We start from the raw sequence: 19,937 nt of genomic DNA on the forward strand, positions 1-19,937 counted from the left end.
ATTTATAAACACTATACATGATGTATAAGGGTGTCTTCTATGTAGTATTTTACTTACCAATTTTCTGTGAATAATCAGAATAATTATTATAGATCTATTTTTATAATTCTTCTGGCATTTGCTGACACACTCATGTATTATCATTTAAACAAAGTGGTTTCCCGTTGTATTATAATATCGTATGAAATATGATTAAGTAATATATTAATTTCTAGCATTACTAAAACAAAAATAAAAAATAATGGACTTGGTATATATATATATATATATATATATATATATATATATATATATATATAAGGGAACATTATAAAAACTTATTTAAGAATTATACACTGTATTATTAGCATGTATCTTCATTATTTTTTGATTTTTTTTAAATATATATTACAAGTAAAGTCTTACTGGTAAAGGTATATTTATTGTTTTAAAATTTCATTTCAAGTTATGATAATTTTTTTACACCATAGTTTTTTTATTTTCTTTAAAAAATGAACTTATTAGAACATGAGCTGCCCAAATAATGTTCAATTGGCCATGACAATGACAGTGTACTATTATTATTATTATGTTCTCATTGTTGTAATCAACAGGAAAGACAAGAAAAAAAGAAATACAACAAAGTGACATGAACAATAATATTAATGTGAACATTTTTTCTCACCATACAGTTAAAATACATTCAACTTTGATTTGACTTGACATCAGATTGAAAACAATCAAAAAACAAACAAACGAATAAAAAAAAGTTTAAAACAGAAATGCTTTAAAATTTTACTTAATAATGTGTATCCAGTATTTCACAGCATGTGCAGAAAAGTACAAAAATATAAAAGTGCACGATAGAATAGGGCAGTTGTAAGTTTAGGTCTCCTCTATGTTGAGAATATAACATTCTCATTTCTCTAAACTTTACACTCGAACATTTACACAATGCTATTTACATCTTCACACAAAAAAATAATACAAAAGATTACACAGTCCAAAATGAGTACATAGAAAGAATGTACGAAAAAAAATATATAGTGAATTTGGTGTTTGAAGAATCACAATACTGCCCCCACAATATGTGTAACGTAACCGAGTAAAACGAGTTCACTTACACATCCAAAAAATTAAATATCACACGATAAACACGAATGCACGAAAATTTATTTAGTTTTTTTTTTTCTGTTAAGTACTTTTCTTCTTTTGTTTACTTTCCATTAAGTTAAGAAACTCAAACTTGAAGTACAGTCAAGCCTCTATATATGATAATTAAGAAGTACAATGATTTCGCTTTATATACATGCTGTCATGTCAGCGTTTACGTATTTATAGAGAGCACAATGTTATGCTCTCTTTACTACTACAAATCACTATGACTGATTTTCTTCCTAGCCAATAGCTCTCAACTAAGATTTTCTGCTGTTAATAAATATGGTATCCATCATATAGATCATAAATTGAAATTTTAACTTATCATTAACTTAGAAATTTTAACTACTAATCAACTCAAAGGCGTGTTCTATTATATTCAAACGGCACTGGCAGACAAACTCACTACCTAATAAATGTGAAATTGGATATTCAGGCCGGTATATTTTATTATGGGACGCATAACTGTCTTCGTAGCTTCAAGATAATTGTAATAAATTGATTTTCAGGTACTGAGAACATACGACATTGTAATGAATAAATATTTTACCTTTAACCATGTACAGTGTGTTCTGTTCTACAGTGTAATATTTTTTATCACATATCAAGCGTTCCCGCAATTAAAACACATTTTCAACGATGGTGATTATAATCTTGTTTAGATAAGCAATACATGTATCAATATCTCATTGTTGTAACTGCTTCTCTATGCTGCTAACTAATGCTTGAGAGTTTTTACAATTCAACCAAAAGAAAACTAAATATGAGAGCCATTTGTCGATCTTTCAAGAAATTCTATCCAAAATTGAAGACCAAACTGAGCAGCAAACTGAACAGCGAGCCACAAAACTTGGCTTTATATGCTTCTCACTGTCAGTAAAGGTGACGTTTAATCCTTGCAAGAATTTGAATTTATTTTGGAATTAGACTTATCGATTACGGAAGCATTTCTCCTATCGTTTATGGAGTATTTATACTATTTTAAAGTACAGAAGAAATTATACTATCAGTTGTAGCATATTTTCATGATTCTTTTCTCTTTTCTAGTAGCATTTTTTCTGAGGATATGATGGTTTGATTGCGTCGTGGTTTAGTGTAGTAAAAAAAAAAAAAAAAAAAAAAAAAAAAAAAAAAAAAAAAAAACTAAATGAAATAAAAAATGAGCAAATATATCTTTCTGTTTCTTTACGTAAACATAACTAAAACATTGTTTCAATATGAATATTTGGAAACAGATCTATATTTGTTTACAATAGCTTTTAAAATGTGAATATCATTTAATCATTTGAGTGATGTGCGATAAGATCTTGTAGATTACATTACAATGGTGTTAATCACAAGTTTCATACAAAAACTTCACTACATATATATACAGGCCCATATCCACGGCGGTCTAGGGGGCCGCCCCCTCTAAACTTTTCACGGTAGGCTTGCAAATGAACTATACTATGATTAGATCGCCCCCCTAACTTCTACCGCCCCCCCTACATTTTTGGGCTGGCTACCAGCCTGGATATATATGCTACAAAACGTTACACGAATACATGGTAGCAGATATATTGGCGTTGATTCTTCCGTGTGTAAGATAATTCTTAAGTCTATTTTATTAAAAACAATCAAAAACAACCAAATACATTTTTCAGAAAATATTTATCTATCTTTGTACTGGCCAGAATTAAATACAGTATTCAATTTCTTCATACTGTACATATATGTTCATAGATATCATATAAGGAGGCTGGAATGTATTTCAAAATCGTATCAACACATTTAGAAATAACAGGAACAGATTTTTATGTGCAAGTGATAGCTAAGGAAATTACAAACTTACATACACATCTATATAATATATTTATATTGTAATAATATACATATGCGTTACATATGAAACACATAGCTTATCTTTCCGTATCCTTCAGCAAGCAACGTAATTTTGATATGTAAATTATTTTTAAAGAAGTTACGGAGCCAACGTAATACGAAACGGAAGTGGGCAACCTCATCCTGATCGTCACTCCCTCTCATTCTTAATATATGAGGTTGAAGACACATGAGATTTCATAAAATGTTTACAGAAAGACAATAAATAGTAGGTTATGGAGTCAAGACTTCTGGAATATTTTAGGTCTATCTCTATGATTAAGAACCAGAGCATACCTTGGAGAGAACTAAAGCAGAAATGGATTAGTTGGTTTTCTTTTAGTGTTATCATTTTTTCTTACAAAAAAATCTGGTCCTTGTTACAAAAAAAAAAAAAAAATCTAAGCTTTAATTTTTCCCGAAGTATTGTTGACTCTTAATATCTAGGTGGGAACCATAAACAGGTCAATATTTCTAACTTCGACCTCATTCCCCTGCATGGTTAGTTAGTACTGAGGTTCAGTGACTTTAAAGGCCTCTGAAAGGCTATGTGTTAGAGATTCCAAAAACGCTGCGGATGAGAGGATCGGTCCATTCTGTATTTATGGAGTGAGGTATATGAAAAAGAACATGCCCCCTTCCTACAGAAAGAAAAAAAAAATAGAAGAAATAAGAAAAACTAAGTAATAACTTCCACATCGTCCTTTTTGTTCGCCAGGAATTTTGTCACGGTTATTGTATGGGCAATACCCTGTGCATCAATATGACCTATGGGTCTCTAAAAAGAAATTTTAAAAAAGTAAATAAAAAGTACCATTTTATGTAGGTAATATTCGTATAACAAAACGAAATGACACGTGGATACTTGTACTTCGTAATTCAATAAAGACGTACATCGGTACAAGAACGTGACAAAATAAAAAGACGTGTACAAAAAAAGTGAACTAAAAGCAAAAAAATCGCTAAACATACTCGCTGTACATTGCTTTTCTAAAAAATGGCACACTTTTGAGATTATGACACAATAGTTCTTCATTTTCTAGATCTAACTTTTCTTTTCACGTTTTCTAAATGCTACGTTGTAAAAACTAAACCAAACGTGGTACAACTAATTTTCGAAGCAAACTTATATACAATATATATATCTATTCCGCGATGTATCCGATTTAGATTGTACTCATGTGCTACTTTCTTCTCTATAAACACTACTTAGGTATATATCGGAACCTCAGATTACTTTTTGAGTTTTAATACAGAATTTCACATTTCTTCCACCTTCTACGAAATTCTAACAGTGATAGCCACTTATATATTTTCTGATCAATGTCCAAAAACTAATTCGAATCTTTTAGGGTTGAACATGGTAAGAATGGTGACCTGTGTTAGGCAGCATTTTGGCGTAGTGTGTCGCATAGTTTACATAACAGTGGAATTGCAGACACAAAAAGAGTTGTGGTCATGCAACTGCTTCCAGCTATTGCTCTCAATGTATTTTTCGAAGGCCACTTGAAGCCAGTGTTCTTTAGACTACTATAGATGAAATTACATTTGAAATAGATAGAATTTTGGTGCCTTATTCCCCACCGTCCTAGATCCAACTATGCATCTAATTACATTCATGAAGAATTCGTGCTAACACTTCTTTAGAACTGTTTTTATTAAAACTTAACCCGACTCAAAACGCACATGCATCAGTTTCCGAAAAGTTCTTTTCAGTAGTGTTTGACAGTACAATTTTTCCACGGATATAACACACAAACATAATTCTCTCAATAATGTTTATCGAACCCGTCGCGGAATACCGTGTATTTTGAATCATTCTTCAACTTAAGAGAAAAGCAGTACAAAAATTAGGAAGCCCAAGATTGTTAACGTAAAGAAAGCGACTATTAAATTGATTTGCCCGTGAAAAAACAGAACTATGTCCTTCCTCCTATGTCCTATATTGTTTCCTCTTCTTTTATTTTACTTTTTAAGTCTTTGCTAGACAATATTGTATAACTAATCCACACAAAAATTGACAAGATGTCGTTCTACATTATTTCTATGAGTATTACTATCTTCTTCTTCTTCTTTTTCTTAATCAGAACGATGCATAAATGCGTGTAAACTAAGGTGAGAGAAGATTTGGACGCGGAGTTCGGAAATAGCTAGATATATATACAATGTAGATATATATACTACATACTTACGTAACATGACTATTCAGGAAATTTTCAGATACCTGATATGAAGTAAACGCAACTTCTATTTTTTTTTTTTTTTTTTAAAAAGAAAAAAATTAATGCTCCAAGATATTGTTTTCTTAACATTTTCCCCTTTCTGCCGAGAGCTTGGTTTAATCTTATCAAACGCATTCGTGAAAACTGCTCGTAGTTGGTCAAGAACCTTCAATATTGGTTCTTAATTAACAACTTATCGAAATCTTCATATACGTCTCCTATCCAATATCTTAAAACTACTTCAGAAACCATTCTAAAGTCCAATGAAAACAACACTTATAAAAATTTGTAGTGGAGTACAATAAACAGTCTTACACACGAATGTTAAATGTCCATTATTATTATTTTTTTTAATTCTTTTCTTTTTACCCAACTAAAATATCACACGTGATGACACTATTTTATAAACATTCCATTCTACGAACCACAAATGAGAGATTTTTTAGTGCCATTTGCCCACTGTGTAGTGGTTTTGACTAAAGATATGAAATTATTATTAATATATACTCAGTATTATGATATGTGACAGTTTATGAATCAGGAGACTGTTTGAGTTAATTATGAAGATCAGTAATTACAAAAACTAAATGTATTGGAAAAATGCTTTTGAAAAAAAAGCAGAACTGAAATTGGAAAGAAAAAAAACGTCAATATAACGCAAACACAGAAAGTTCGTATTTTTGCGTTAATCAACCTATAAAATTATCTTATTTACCACAAATAATGTTAAAAATTGAGAAGCTTACTTAGGTCTTCATTGTTCTTTTCACGAAAAAAATTCAATGAAATAAAAAATAGATTATTTACTTCAATATATTTATACCCTGCAATATTGGTCCTCAAGTAAAGCGCCCAATCAAATTAAGGAAAATTAAAGGACATAATACCTCACAATATATTCACATGACGGTGATGAAAATGCAAAATACAGAAACAAAATAAAACAAGAGGCTGATTATTTACTACGAATGAATATATATATATATATATATATATATATATATATATATATATATATATATATATATATAAACATCAAGAAAATTTAAAATAGATTTCTATGAGGGGGAAGAACACAAATGGGAGAAACCAATATTAATAATAAAACTTGACCGTTGTTTTTCTTCAACGTTTTCTCAACAGTAACTTGAAGTCCACATAAGTATTTTCTCAGTCATCACAAGAGACAGAAAAGGCTTACATCCACTGTACAAGGCAAATATTTTGACATCTTCCAGACATTCATAGCTCTTCTTTATTATTATTATTATTGTTGTTGTTGATGATCCAAATCGATTTCTTAATATTTCTAATATTAACAGTCGGTCTAACATGCTCCCATTCAGGGAAAGAAAAAAATCTAATATATGTATGTATATCCACAACCAATTGCATTAAACAAGCTACTACATTGTGATATACTAGCCAATATGCTAGCAGTATATTAACAAGCTCTACGATTGAAATTTATACCATATATTTTTTTTCCACCTTACGAAGATGTAGTGAGCAAATAGTTAGGAGTGAAGAGATTCATGATTTTTTTTTCATCCTGCTACACTCTACAAAGAAAGGAGAAAGAAGACAGATGTATATGAAGTCTTTTGAAGAGTTTTTTTTTTTTTTTTTTTTTTAACGGTAATCTATTTTAAGTAATACTTAAGCACATCTAAAATTGTAACTTTTTTTTTTCTATACATTTATGATCGTCACATTATCACAAAAGTGGAATGCTGAAGGAAAAAATGTAAATATACATTATATATATAATATGTGGAATTGCAAGAAATTCCCGCGTCACACATTAGAAGTTAAAAAAAATAATAACATAAACATAAATATATTTGATCTCTTTTCTCTCTCTCTCTCTCTTTCTCTCTCTCCTCGCTACTTTCCTTTATCTTTCTTTTAAATAAGTTTCTTTCTAGAACGAAGTACTGAAAAAACGCTTGAGTCCATATTAGTGCTAATACTATGTAGGGCAAATCTGTCTTTTTTTTTCACTCTATATGTATATGTATGAATATATTTTTGAGAAGCCTAGTACTGGAACTTCGTTGCGTTTCACAGCTCAACCAAAATAGTTAGTACCAATCCATTACTTAAAAAGAAGACATGAATATGCGTAAGTCTTTTGATTTCACTTATAGTTCATGGAGCAAGCATCTTAGACAATTCCTCATCTTGAAGACAGCCCTTGAGGAATTCTTCTTGGGTTAACTGACCGTCATTATTCTCATCCATCTTAGCAAAAATACTTTTGGCTCGTTCCTCTGCCGAATCTGCAGGCCGGTTAGAGGAGCAGGTTCCAAGCATGTCATATATTGCCTGTAATAATAACAAAAAAGAAGTTAATAATAATAATTATTATTATTATTATTTGTAGTGTTAGGAACAGCGAAGTATGTTAGATTAAGAACAATACACAGGTGCGACAACATTGAGAATAGAGATTTAAAAAAAAAAAAAAAAAGTTTACCTCCTTTCTTATAATATCGAAGCAGTCAGATGTAGAGAATTTGAGTCTTGTTACTATAATACTTACATTAACCCTATATTATGAAAGTATTTGAAGGAACGTGTTACATGTGGAAGTAGAAACAAGTTACAATGCACCTCAAATCAACGCAGAATTGGTAATGTCGCGGTTATAAATAAAACATATCTCCGAAGTCTAGTTGAACTCCCAACTTGTTTTATGCGTGCAGTCTAGTTCGGATTTCCGACATCTTTGTCAACGATAACTGTTGTTAATCTATATATTAAAATGCTAGGTTTATATGTTTATGGCCAAATCTATTGACAATGATGATATCTCGGAAACCACAAGCTCTAGAAAGATGTCGTTTTCACTGATCGATTGTAAATTTTGTATGGATTGTTCAGTTCTAATTGAATATTTCAAAAATGGCCTTATTTCTTTATTACATTTTTTTAGGGCTACACTGAAAGTTTTGAAATTTTAAGAAGTAAAGCATCATATCATACAAGTTATACATTACAACACCACACATTTGTATACAGGGTTAGTATATATCTCCGGCGTTTGTTTAATGGCCAAATGATAAGGAAAAAAACGAAAGATAACCATTTCTCCAGCCTAAGATGAATCTTTATTGTATTTTGGGTGTTTTACCCAATGAACACCATATATCACTGACATTATAATTAATTGTGTGTGTAATGTATTTACTCATTACGTACTGCATGCAAAAGAAAGAAAACACTGATCATACATGAATTAGAAACTCCAATCGGATCCGGAAGTAGGCTCAAATCTTGCAAACGGTGTAAGATATTGAAAAGATAATCGAAAAAATCTCCCCTTTATGATACCCTTGCCGATTTTTATCAACACGTTCTTGTCTTGTTTCTGTAAAGGGACATGTACAGATGTGAGGAATGACAACGAGATTCACGCTCATATGTGAATAATGCGCTGTCTAGAGAGTGCAGGTTCAGCTAGTTATATATTACAAGTACACTCTTATCGTTATCTTAACAATTTGATCCGCAGTTTCTAAATTTGCTATGTAACAGTACCTTCAAGTATTAAGGAAAATTTATACAATAGAGAAAAGTTTAAAAATAACAGAGTTAGTAGTGGCACAATATTAACCTACTTCAACAAAAGCTCTAAAAAGTGGAAAACAATGAAAGTGATAATAATAATAATAATAATAATAATAATAATAATAATAATCTATTAAAATGCTACAATAGCAATTCAAAGCGCCTGAGCTCCAACCTATAACTTTAGCTTTCAAATCTTTCATTTACGGTTATGTGTGATTTCACTTTTAACAGAGATAAACATTTTAAGTATTTGTACTTTAAATAATCTAAATTAGTTAACTATATCTTTTTCATAAAGTTTATGATATAAAATTATTGTTCAAAGTCTTTGTATTTTAATATGCCTTCTCCAAAATCAATGCAAATGAACTGTGCTGCCATCTTTGGAGTTCTTTTAAACTATATGTTTCTGGAAGTTTATATGTTTGTGGCCAATCCTTTCGACAATGAAATCTCGGAAACTACAGGCTCTAAAAAGATAACGTTTTCACTGATCGATTGCAAATTTTGCGTAGATTGTCCAGTTCTAACTGAATATTTAAAAACACATGGTCATTATTTCTTTATAACATTTTTTAGGGTATACTGGAAGCGTTGAAATTAAAAAAAACTAAAGCATCATATCCTATGCGTTATACATTCAAACACCACATAATTGAATACAAGGGTTGCATATCTCTCAGGCACTTGTTTCATGGCCAAATCAAAATGAAACACGAAGAATAACTATTTCTCTAGTCTAAGATAAATCTTTATTTTTGGAGTGTTTTACCCAATGAACGCCATATATAACTGACATTATAATTAATTGTATATGTAATGTATTTGCTTATTACATACTGCATGCAAGAAGAAAGAAAACACTGGTGAATCAGAAACAGTGAATTACATGAATTAGAAACTCCAACCGGAAGTAGGCTCAAATCTTGCAAACGGTGCGACATATTGAGAAAAAATAATCGAAAAAAATCTCCCCTTTATGATACCCCTTGCCGATTTTTTTTTTTTTTTTTTTTATCAAGACGTCTTTCACTTGTGTCTGTAAAGGGACATGTACATATGTTGTGAGGAATGAGAAGGAGATTTATGCTCTTATGCGAATGATGCGCTGTGTAGAGAGCGCAGGTTCAGCTAATAATAATAATAATAATAATAATACTGTAATAATAATAATAATAATAATATAATACCACTCATTGTTAAAGGAAAGGGCGAATATGATTGGTTCATGGAATGACCTCCTCTCATTTTAAGAAGTATATAAGCAGTAATCTTAGAAATTTTATTTCATAATGTGTCTGATGAAGGCAAAGTTAATTTGCCGAAACTGTAACGCTATTATTTATTAGTTAATATATGCTTTGGTCAGAATTTGTCTGTTAATTTAAATAATAATAATAAAGCGCTTACAAGCTGAAAATAATTCATTACTATTATTTACGTACAAACTTTTTTCAAGTCTGTGCCAAGCCAAATAAACTAACGCCTAATATAAAATTAATTTTAATAATAATAATTTTATAATAAATCAATTTGTTTGGCTTGGCACAGACTAAACATTTTTGATATGTAGCTAATAATAATGAATTATTTTCTGGTTTTTAGCGCCTTTATTATTTTCTACTTTTCGGAGCTTTCGTTGAAGTCGGTTAATATAGTGTTTTTAGAAATATTTTTAAAATTATTTTAATTTTATTAGTTAAATTTAATTTAATTAAAATTTAAGATTGTATTTATTGATCTAGAAAAGGCTTATGACTGCGTGAAATGGGAATTTTTGTTGGAAGTTCTAAAGAAGGTTGGGTTGAAATGGAGAGATCGAAGACTCATAACAAACTTATAAATGAACCAAGTGTTAGAATAGGGGAGGAAATGACAGAGGGGAGTGCAATTGGAAGGGGAGTTCGACAGAGATGCTGTCTCTCGCGTTCATTATTTAATATCTATCTAGAAGAGATAGTGAAAAAGAGCCTACAAAATGAAGACTGCATTTCAGTAGGAGGTAGAATGATTAGGTGTATATGGTTTACAGATGATACGGCACTTGTTGCAGAATCTGAAGAGAAAATTAATAAGATGTTAGAAAACGTAAGGAAGGCCTGTGAAGAATATGAGATGAAAATAAATGTTAGAAAGACAAAACCCATGGTGATTGGAACGAGGGGATCGGTGTCAAATATAAAAGCAGTAAGGGAGAAAATAGAACAGATGACTAGTTTTCAATAACTGGGTAGTATTATTAGTGATGATATGAAGTGTGAACGTGAAATAAAAGCAAGGATAGAAATAGCCAAGGAAGCCTTTAGGAAAGAAAAGACCATTTTGTGGGACCTTGAATAAAGATTTGAGAAAAAGATTTATAAAATACTTCGTGTGGAGTATCGTTCTGTCTGTGTCAAAAACATGGACATTACGCAAAAATGATGAAAAACGACTCGAAGATTTCGAAATGTGGGTGCGGATAAGAGTGGAAAGAATCAGCGGGTCGAACGGAAAACGAATGAGAGGGTGTTAGAAATGGTGGGGGAGAAACGAACAATTTTAGATATTATTAAGACGAGGAAGATAAACTGGTTGCGACATTGGATAAGAAGGCACTATATCATGAGGGACGTGCTAGAGGGTGTTGTAGCTAGAAAGAGACGGAGAGGGCGAAAGAGATACAATTAATAGACGATATCAAAACAGAGAAATTATATGTGAAGACGAAGTTAGTGGAAGACCGTGGAGCCAGTGACCTGCCAATAATGGCAGAATACCTATGATGATGGTGATTTAAAATTATTTTTAGTTCGTTTTTGAAGCCGATTATTTTCCTTTTAAGTTTGTTTAACTTTTCTACTTTTTCGTTACTCCTATAGTTTAGATAGACATCTACACTAAAGAAAGGGCACTAACTTCCCGTAGAGTGGTTCAGCCTACAAAACATATGTAACCAAATATATTAATTAATCCATGCGTTATGGAAATACAATGAACATAAACATGATATTAGCAGTATAATTCATTGAGAAGTTTCATGGACTTACTTCAAAGACTGTAACCAGATCCTGACAACATTTGTTGAAACTTGCGAAAAACTATGTATTCTTTGAAACTAAAGAAAAATAATGAAAATAGGCACGTCTCCGTCAAAGTTATGCGTGATTCACACAGTGAAGTTGGCTAATTACAATATTAAATCTGTCAGTGGTTGAAGAGTTTTATAATCTAGTTTTGAAGATTATCGTTGATCCTTATGAAGTTAAGATGGGTCAACAAGGAAAGAACGCGCTTTCAAACCAAAAACAATAATAATAATAATATATAAAATTGAAAATGCTTATGTTTGTGATTTCATAACTCTTGAACCACTCGACCGATCTCAATGAAATTTCCGACATAGATGAGGTTCGGGCCTCGGATGATTTTTTATCATTTCACCTTGACGATGCAACTTAGGGGAGGTGTAGGAGATATTTAAAACTGATCAAAAATGACGATATTTGTGTTGAATCTCTAGTTTTCAGGGTCGCTGAGATGAACAGTGACATTTCCGATGCTGTTTAAATCCAAATTCAGCCCCATTGTACTTTATGTCTAAAATAAAACGTATTCTCCTCATATGAAGAACTGGCATATCTGCTAACAATAACAACAACAATAACAATAATAATAATAATAATAATAATAATAATAATAATAATAATAATAATAATAATAATAATAATAATAATAATAATAATAATAATAATAATAATAAACACGTTTCGTAGTCTAGCTCCGAAGATTATAGTTAGATCCTTATGAACTTTACATGGGACCACAAAGGCAAAATACTTTTTGAATAGGGTTTCTACTGTATATATAAAAACTTCTTTCTACGTATATCTGCAGATACAAACCGCCTTGCAGATATGGATTTGCTGTTGAAATGCTATCGCATATTGATGAGGACAATGATTTCTTTAAAATGGTAGCTTTTTCTGACGAAGCCACCTTCCATACATCCACTGGCGCAAATCCCGGGGGGATGAGGGGGACATGTCCCCTCCAATCTTGGAACTGGGGGAGACTGTCTCCTCAATAATCCGACTTGAAATACAATTTTTGGGGAGGAACGTGATGATTTGTGTCCGTTTGCCATAAAGTAAAGTGAGATGAAGTTGATGTCCCCCAGAATAAGCCTCAAATCTGTCCGCCTCCCAATGTTGAAGACTCCTCTGATCCTCCACAGCATTGTGTTTCAACTTCATAAATATTTTGAACATCGCTTTTATATATATATATATATATATATATATATATATATATATATATATATATATATATATATATATATATATATATATAATAGTCCTCTACAGAGCCAAACTCCATTTACAGACGAACATAAGTATAGTCATATAATTACATATGAATACATATCGAAAGAAAGAAAAAAGTTTATACATACAAAGAAAAAAAATACAAGTTAAATAAAAACAAAATTAAAATATTTGTAGTATAAATATTTTTTTTTAAATGAAAAATAAAAAAATAGTCTCCAATACAAGTTCAAAATTCATAGAGAGAGCACGCACTTAATTAATTTATAAATTCTTACTTCATTCTTATTCAGGGTGTCTACTATAATTCCAAAATGAAATTTCGTAACCTTTTCTTTACCAAATCACACAATTTCCTAGCATTCTCAAGAGCGAATTTGGGTGCAAATTAGGCCGAATTTTCATCCATGCGATAGAAACGTATTTTACTAGCGATTTGGTAGCGTCTAAAGCCGACCATAGACATTTTTGGTGGTGAATTTTGACGTTTTATAAAACAAAAGTTTCCAATATGTACTTACATTTGTACAGTTTAAAAAAAAATCGTGACCCAAAAGCTAAATTTCGTGACTTTTTCGTGACATTCGTGACCGTTTTCTGATTTCGTGACTTTTTTTGTGACATTCGTGACTTTCGTGACCGATAGACACCCTGTTATTTAACTAATAACACATTTTTACTTAATTAATTGTTATTCCATACATAATGTCTTTTCAAAATATTATTTTTGAGAATGCGCAAAGACACAGAGAAAGAATAACAAAAGGTAAGATCCAAATTTGATGAAACCAGCTGATTGAAATTCTTACAAGCTCTAACTATGAATGACTCCTGGTGGATTGTAATGTGAGATCTCATTATGTTGAATACTAAATTCTTACGCAATGATCGTTTTCGTATATTGAAATTAATATATTATCTGTCGCTGAGTTTACTGTTTTGTATAAATATACTTGTTGAATAAGAAAACGTCTACTGTAAAGAGAGTGCGTATCAAATTTAAGTAAAAGAGAAGAGTAAGATATCTTGCTTTTAGTTGCCGATGTATGATACAATTTGAAATAAAGATGTTTCAAAAATTTTAATTGGACTCGTTCTATGTTATTTGCTTGTAATTTATGAATAGGATCCCAAAGAACACAACAGTATTCCAACTTACTTCTAATCATCGCTATAAAGAGGTGTTTTAAAGCTTGGATATTATGTAGGCGTCTTGTACCCTTTATTAAAAACCTTAGGGTCCTGTACGACTCTGCAATAATTTTATTTATGTGGCATTTAAATGTAAACTTGTGATCTAGTAACATACCTAAGTCACTAACATAATATATTCTTTTTAACTTTTCATTATTAATCTTATACTCAAAAGATGGACAATTAATTTTATTTGAAAACGTTATAACATTATACTTTTAAAAAATATTAAAATATAATTTGTTCCTGATACACAACTGCATACAACTATTAATGTCGCTTTGTAGTTCATGCAGATCATTATTATCTTCTGTAGCTTTAAATATTTTCATGTCATCGGCATATAATAAACAATTACTATATTTTACAACACTTAGTAAATCATTAATGAATAATGAAAATAACAATAGGTTCAAATTTGATCCTTGCTGTATACCTGAATTAGCTATGTAAATAAAAGATTTTACAAAATTATAATTGACAAAACATGTTCTACCTCGTCAATAAGAGATCAAAATATTTATCAAAGAGTTTGACAATCCCATAGCCAGAAGCTTATTTATTAAAACCGTATGATTTTTGAAAATCCGTATAAATTACATCAATGTAATATCCATCATTCATAGTACTTGAAATACGTTGAAAAAGAAATTTGTCAGGATAAAAACCATGTTGAAAAGGTGAAATATAGGATTTGACATGCGAGAAAATTCTATTAAATACAATTTGTTCGAAAATTTTTGAAGGAATTGAAATTAGGGCAATAGGTCTATAATTTTCAATATTTCTTAGGGTTTCCCGTTTTTAATATCGGTGTTATTTTACTCAGCTTCCATTTATCTGGAAACGATTGAGTTAAAAATTAAATGTCAAATATAATGGAACTAAGAAAGGTTCAGCACAGCCTTTAAACAAATATGTAGGAAGTTCATCTGGACCACTAGTTCTGCTGGGTTTCAATTGCTTTATTGATTGTTGAATATATATGGGAACGGTCTTGCCCGTACCCCCAATGTTGAAGACAGATTTGCGCTGCCGCATACATCACGTAAGATCCATAGGCATAACTGCAGGATATGGGTGAGGAAAATTCACATCAGTTCGTGAAACATGAACAAAGCAGGTAAAAATTAAAAGTGTGATGTTCGTTGACTGAAAATTCTGTTAGATGTCCATTCTTTTTGAAGAGGTTACAATTACAGGAGCAGCATATCTGGTAATGTTGAACAATTATGCTGTATCTCGTATATCTCAAGGATATATGTTGCAAGAAGACGAGACTCCTTCCCATTATGTCCGTTGCGTGTGAGAGAATTTTTGGATATCCATTATCAGAACAATTGGATAGAAAGGGGAAGTCCTATTTAACAGCCCCTGAGATCACCCGACTTGGATTCCCTGGACTCTTTTCTTTGGGAGTATATGAAGACTTTTGCATCATATCCAAGTTCAAGATTTGGATAATCTAAGACAAAGAATTATCGATGTTTATGGATCCGTAACACTTCAAATGTTACGCAATACCTAGAGGGAGGTTCAGTACCGCCTTGATGTTTACCGAGCAACAAAAGGGGCAAATGTGGAAGTGTATTGAGGTGAGTTGGGTGATTTTTTTTTCTTTTTGTGCCGGATTAAAATTCTATTCTTTCCGAAAAACAAAACCACTATTGGTTCCCGAGTTATTCAAATCACTTATTAGTATATTTTTATCTAAACAAACTGTATATGGAAGATGTGTAGGTATTTATTACATGTTCGTCTGGAAGGAACTCGGAAATAATGTTTCAGATCTGAATTTATCATTGTTAAATTCGAATAAACATTAAATATCAACTGTTAGATACAATGTATAAACAGAACTTTTATTACGACGTAGACGCACTGGTAACAACTAATAAAATCGAAGAAACAAATCAAATTGATTATTCCAAATTCATGTCATTATTCCATTCAAAATCTGTCATTACGATTAGATTCAGAACTCCAACCATTCACTCCAAAACAAAAATATATAATTCTTCATTCATTCGGTCTTATCTTACCAGCAAGGTGACGAGAATTTTCACTTGCGAAAACGGGACGCATACGAATCGGCTACGGGGGAAGGGGGGGATATCTGACTTCCAGATTGCATTTTGAGACTCAGCAGTGTTCTCAATTTACAAAATACACAAGTAAGAGTGATAACACACCGTTTCTAACTTTACATGTAATGGTTCCCGATTGCAAGTTTTACCCAACAATTCTTTTAACTAGTTGAACACTCAGAATTCCCACTCAATTCCCATTTGAAAATTCAGAAGTTCTAGACACGGCTGAACCTTGGAAAGGAGTGTTGGTACGGAAGAGAGTAGAATTTGCATTGACGATTTATATTTTGAATAATAATTACGAGACACCTAGGTCATTTTTACTTAAAAACGGGACATTTAGGCGTCCCGTTCGAGAATCAGAAAAAAGCGGGACAACGGTTGGAAAAAGGGACTGTCCCGGCTAAAACGGGACGTCTGGTCACTTTGTTTACCAGGGACCGCGATAAGTCTCTTATGTTCCTGTGAGCTTGCTTACACCTAATTCTGACGACGAATATCGATTTCAGTGAAAGGAAAAATATAATTTATTACAGGTTAAATAACACATACACTGTTTGTGAACAATACAGCACAAGGAGGAAGAATGGGAAGACGCACAAACGCACATTTGAAGAGCAGGGTATGACGTATGATAAAATTTCAGCGGATATGATGAGTGCGCGGGCTCAGCAGTGCTGTTGGTTCAGGTGTCAGAATGGTATTGCAATAGGGCGGTTTACGCAGAACTTAAATAGTGGAGCGTGCAGAGGCGAACAAAAAACATGTAGACAAGTATCATTCTGCCAGTCCGATGTCAAGGTGTGCAATATAAATTGATGGCTGCGTTCAAACGGGATCACATGATAGTAATGTGAAATAGACAATTTTCCATTTCAGAAAATTTTCCGGAAAAATTTTACCCTATATTTTTCAAGAAAATTTTCCTTTCTAAACAAATATCAGTGATCAAGTAACAATTCCTTATTAAAAATAAACTTGATTGACTTCATGTATAGAAATGTTAAAAAGTGGAAGAATCTGAAAATTTTCATGGCTCAGAAAATTTCCGGTACTATGTAGACATAAGCGAAAGTTTTTCATGAATCTAAAAATTTTCTGTTGTGTATGGAAAAATTGAAAAACTTTTTAGAAATCTTATTTTGATGCAAAAAGTAAAACAACTTTTTATGAATCGGAAAGTTTTTTTCTCTGTAGAAACAAGTGAAAGAATCTTTTTATAGATCGGAAAGTTTTCATTATGATGTAGAAACAAGTGGAAAAACTTTTCATAAGCCGGATAATTTTGAATATTGTGTATAATGATGTTAGGCGGAAAATTTTCCGCTATATTTAACTGCATATTCAGCTATAAAATTGAATTTCTGCGGAGCAAAGTTAGACAGCAACAAATTATAATTTTCCAATTAACTTTCGGGTACCGGAAAATTTTCTAATATTTAGAGTTGGCAAGTAAAAACTTACACAGTGTTTCTCTCCCTCCCCCCTCTCTCTCTCTCTGTGTGTGTATGGCTTGTATGTGTAAAGTGCAGGAAACATAAATCGAGTTCGTAGAGTACAAATAACAACCCATCTCATTGTTTAAAATATAACGAGAAAGCGAAAAGAAACCTTTGTGAATTCATCAGTTATTTCAAAAACAGGAAAGTTTACTATTTCTTCACATATACGCCTGCCTATGTAATGAAATAACTACATAAACATTCCAATTTCTTATGAAGATTATCTTTGTAACAGAAAATAAGAAGAAATGTTTTAATTTTATTGTCTTTAAAGTTCTATGAGAAAACGGTCTTTCACGTATTAAATTAACGAAATACGATTTTGTGAGATCAAAGGTGAATTTTGAGGGAAGAATAAATTAAAGTTTTTGAAACATTTTCACAGAAATGAAGAATCGTTAGATGTTCACTTCATGAAACTTTTTTCAGACAACATTTATTACAAATAAATTTTACGGCTAGACAACGATGTAAGAATTAATGGAGTATGTTTCTATGAATCGGAAAATTTACATCACTGTCACAGGGTCGACCTACGAAATTGCAACTTCATGCGCGAAATTGGTGGACGAGCAAGGCATGCCGTCACGCAATATTTAGGTACACGAGTTTCAGTTTTTGTGTCATTTGTGATCCTGTAAGTTTGCTTTCTCTCTCTTGCTTTTATCAAGATTCCCTACAATGTAATTCCCAGATAGCGACTTACACACAACTTTGTAATCGCATCTTAGAAGCGATACGAAAATGCAATCTGAGTTACAAGTGTTGTATACTCGCAAAAACTTGCATTTTATCACAAGCGGAGCTCCCTTTCCACAATTCTGTGACATGTTGCTCAGAGTGTTAGATCGTGGTGACTATTTTGATTACGCTTGAGGAGACCGAATGATCCATTCTACACGAAACAGAATAAGATATTCTTACGAAATTGCATGAAGAACACACTATCAATGCTATTAATAGAGAAAATTGATGATGTGCACATGATTTAATCAAGGGAGGTTTGAGAACTCAATCTCATACCCTTTAAGGACATGCTTGTTTTCTTAATATAGTAAATGCTTATTTTTCCATAATATCTTGCTCAAGTTGGAAGGGTTAAAACTCTGAATTCCCCCCCCCCCCTCATTACGTACGTCATAAGAGAAGATGGTATATGTCATTCCAGATTTCAACAAGTACGTAATAGAGCAATTTACAACAACCAAAATTAGGAAAATACCACTTTAATAAAAAGGTAATAAAATAATATGTTACTTTTGCTTAAGCATGTCTTCAATAATTGTCCTAAAACATACATTTTGGATGTGTCCCATCCCTTTTAAACCTCGCGAGTCACCACTACTCTTGTGTTCTTACCATTTCTAAATTCAAAGTAATCCTCCTCAATTCTTCTTCCATAAAACTATTTGTCATTCGAAGAATAAATTTTCTGCATGTGGTATGATATTAATAATGGTTCTGTAGTTCTCACAACTTTCTAGGTTCGATTTATTTGCCAGTGATACTAAGCTTCTCAAATACTGAAAGTAACAGTAACCATACAGATGAGTAAAAGTATTTTCACTACTTACCTGAACTATTTTGGTCATTTCTTGTATATCTATTACACCATTTCCATCTACATCATACATCCTAAATGCCCACTTTAGTTTCTCTTCTGGAGTGCCCGAAGAGGTCACGTCTATTGCTAGCAGAAATTCCTGAAAAACAAAGATACAAAGTTAGTATTAGAGCACACATCCTAGTTAACTCAAATACTGACACAAGTAGTGATTAGAAAACTGGTGTTCTAACATAGTTCACAGAAGATACAAAATAAACCAGGAACATTCAGGGAATGAATATTTGTGGTATGGACTTTGTTTTCACATTCTTTGTGAGGATCGTAATTCAGAAACGAACATGTTTTGATTTTTCTTCTTGTATGTCTTCAAGCTTCTTTGGTGAGTGGAATCTCTCCAGCTCTCAGTGAGGCCAACTCGGAAAGCTTCCTCCTAGACTGAATTACTACCCCTGATTTTAAAATGTATTTCAGCCCTGCTGTAA

The 19,937-nt window shown here is 31.8% G+C and overlaps 1 protein-coding gene across 2 annotated transcripts in view; it reads right to left on the reverse strand.

Moving 5' to 3' along the window:
- Nucleotides 1-863: 863 nt before the first annotated feature.
- Nucleotides 864-19,937, reverse strand: part of LOC145690019 (neuronal calcium sensor 2) — a 252,078-nt gene continuing 233,004 nt past the window's right edge. For both annotated transcript variants that reach the window (XM_081764503.1, XM_081764502.1), the window contains exons 4-5: nucleotides 19,463-19,591; nucleotides 864-7,547 (exon numbers count right to left, since the gene is read on the reverse strand). In XM_081764503.1, coding sequence (XP_081620629.1) covers nucleotides 7,371-7,547; nucleotides 19,463-19,591 — 306 coding nt within the window. In that variant the 3' untranslated portion in view covers nucleotides 864-7,370. The remainder of the gene's footprint in view (nucleotides 7,548-19,462; nucleotides 19,592-19,937) is intronic.

The sequence above is a fragment of the Thermobia domestica genome, chromosome 7, assembly GCF_964235325.1.
Source record: "Thermobia domestica chromosome 7, izTheDome1.hap1.1, whole genome shotgun sequence".
NCBI lineage: Eukaryota > Metazoa > Arthropoda > Insecta > Zygentoma > Lepismatidae > Thermobia > Thermobia domestica.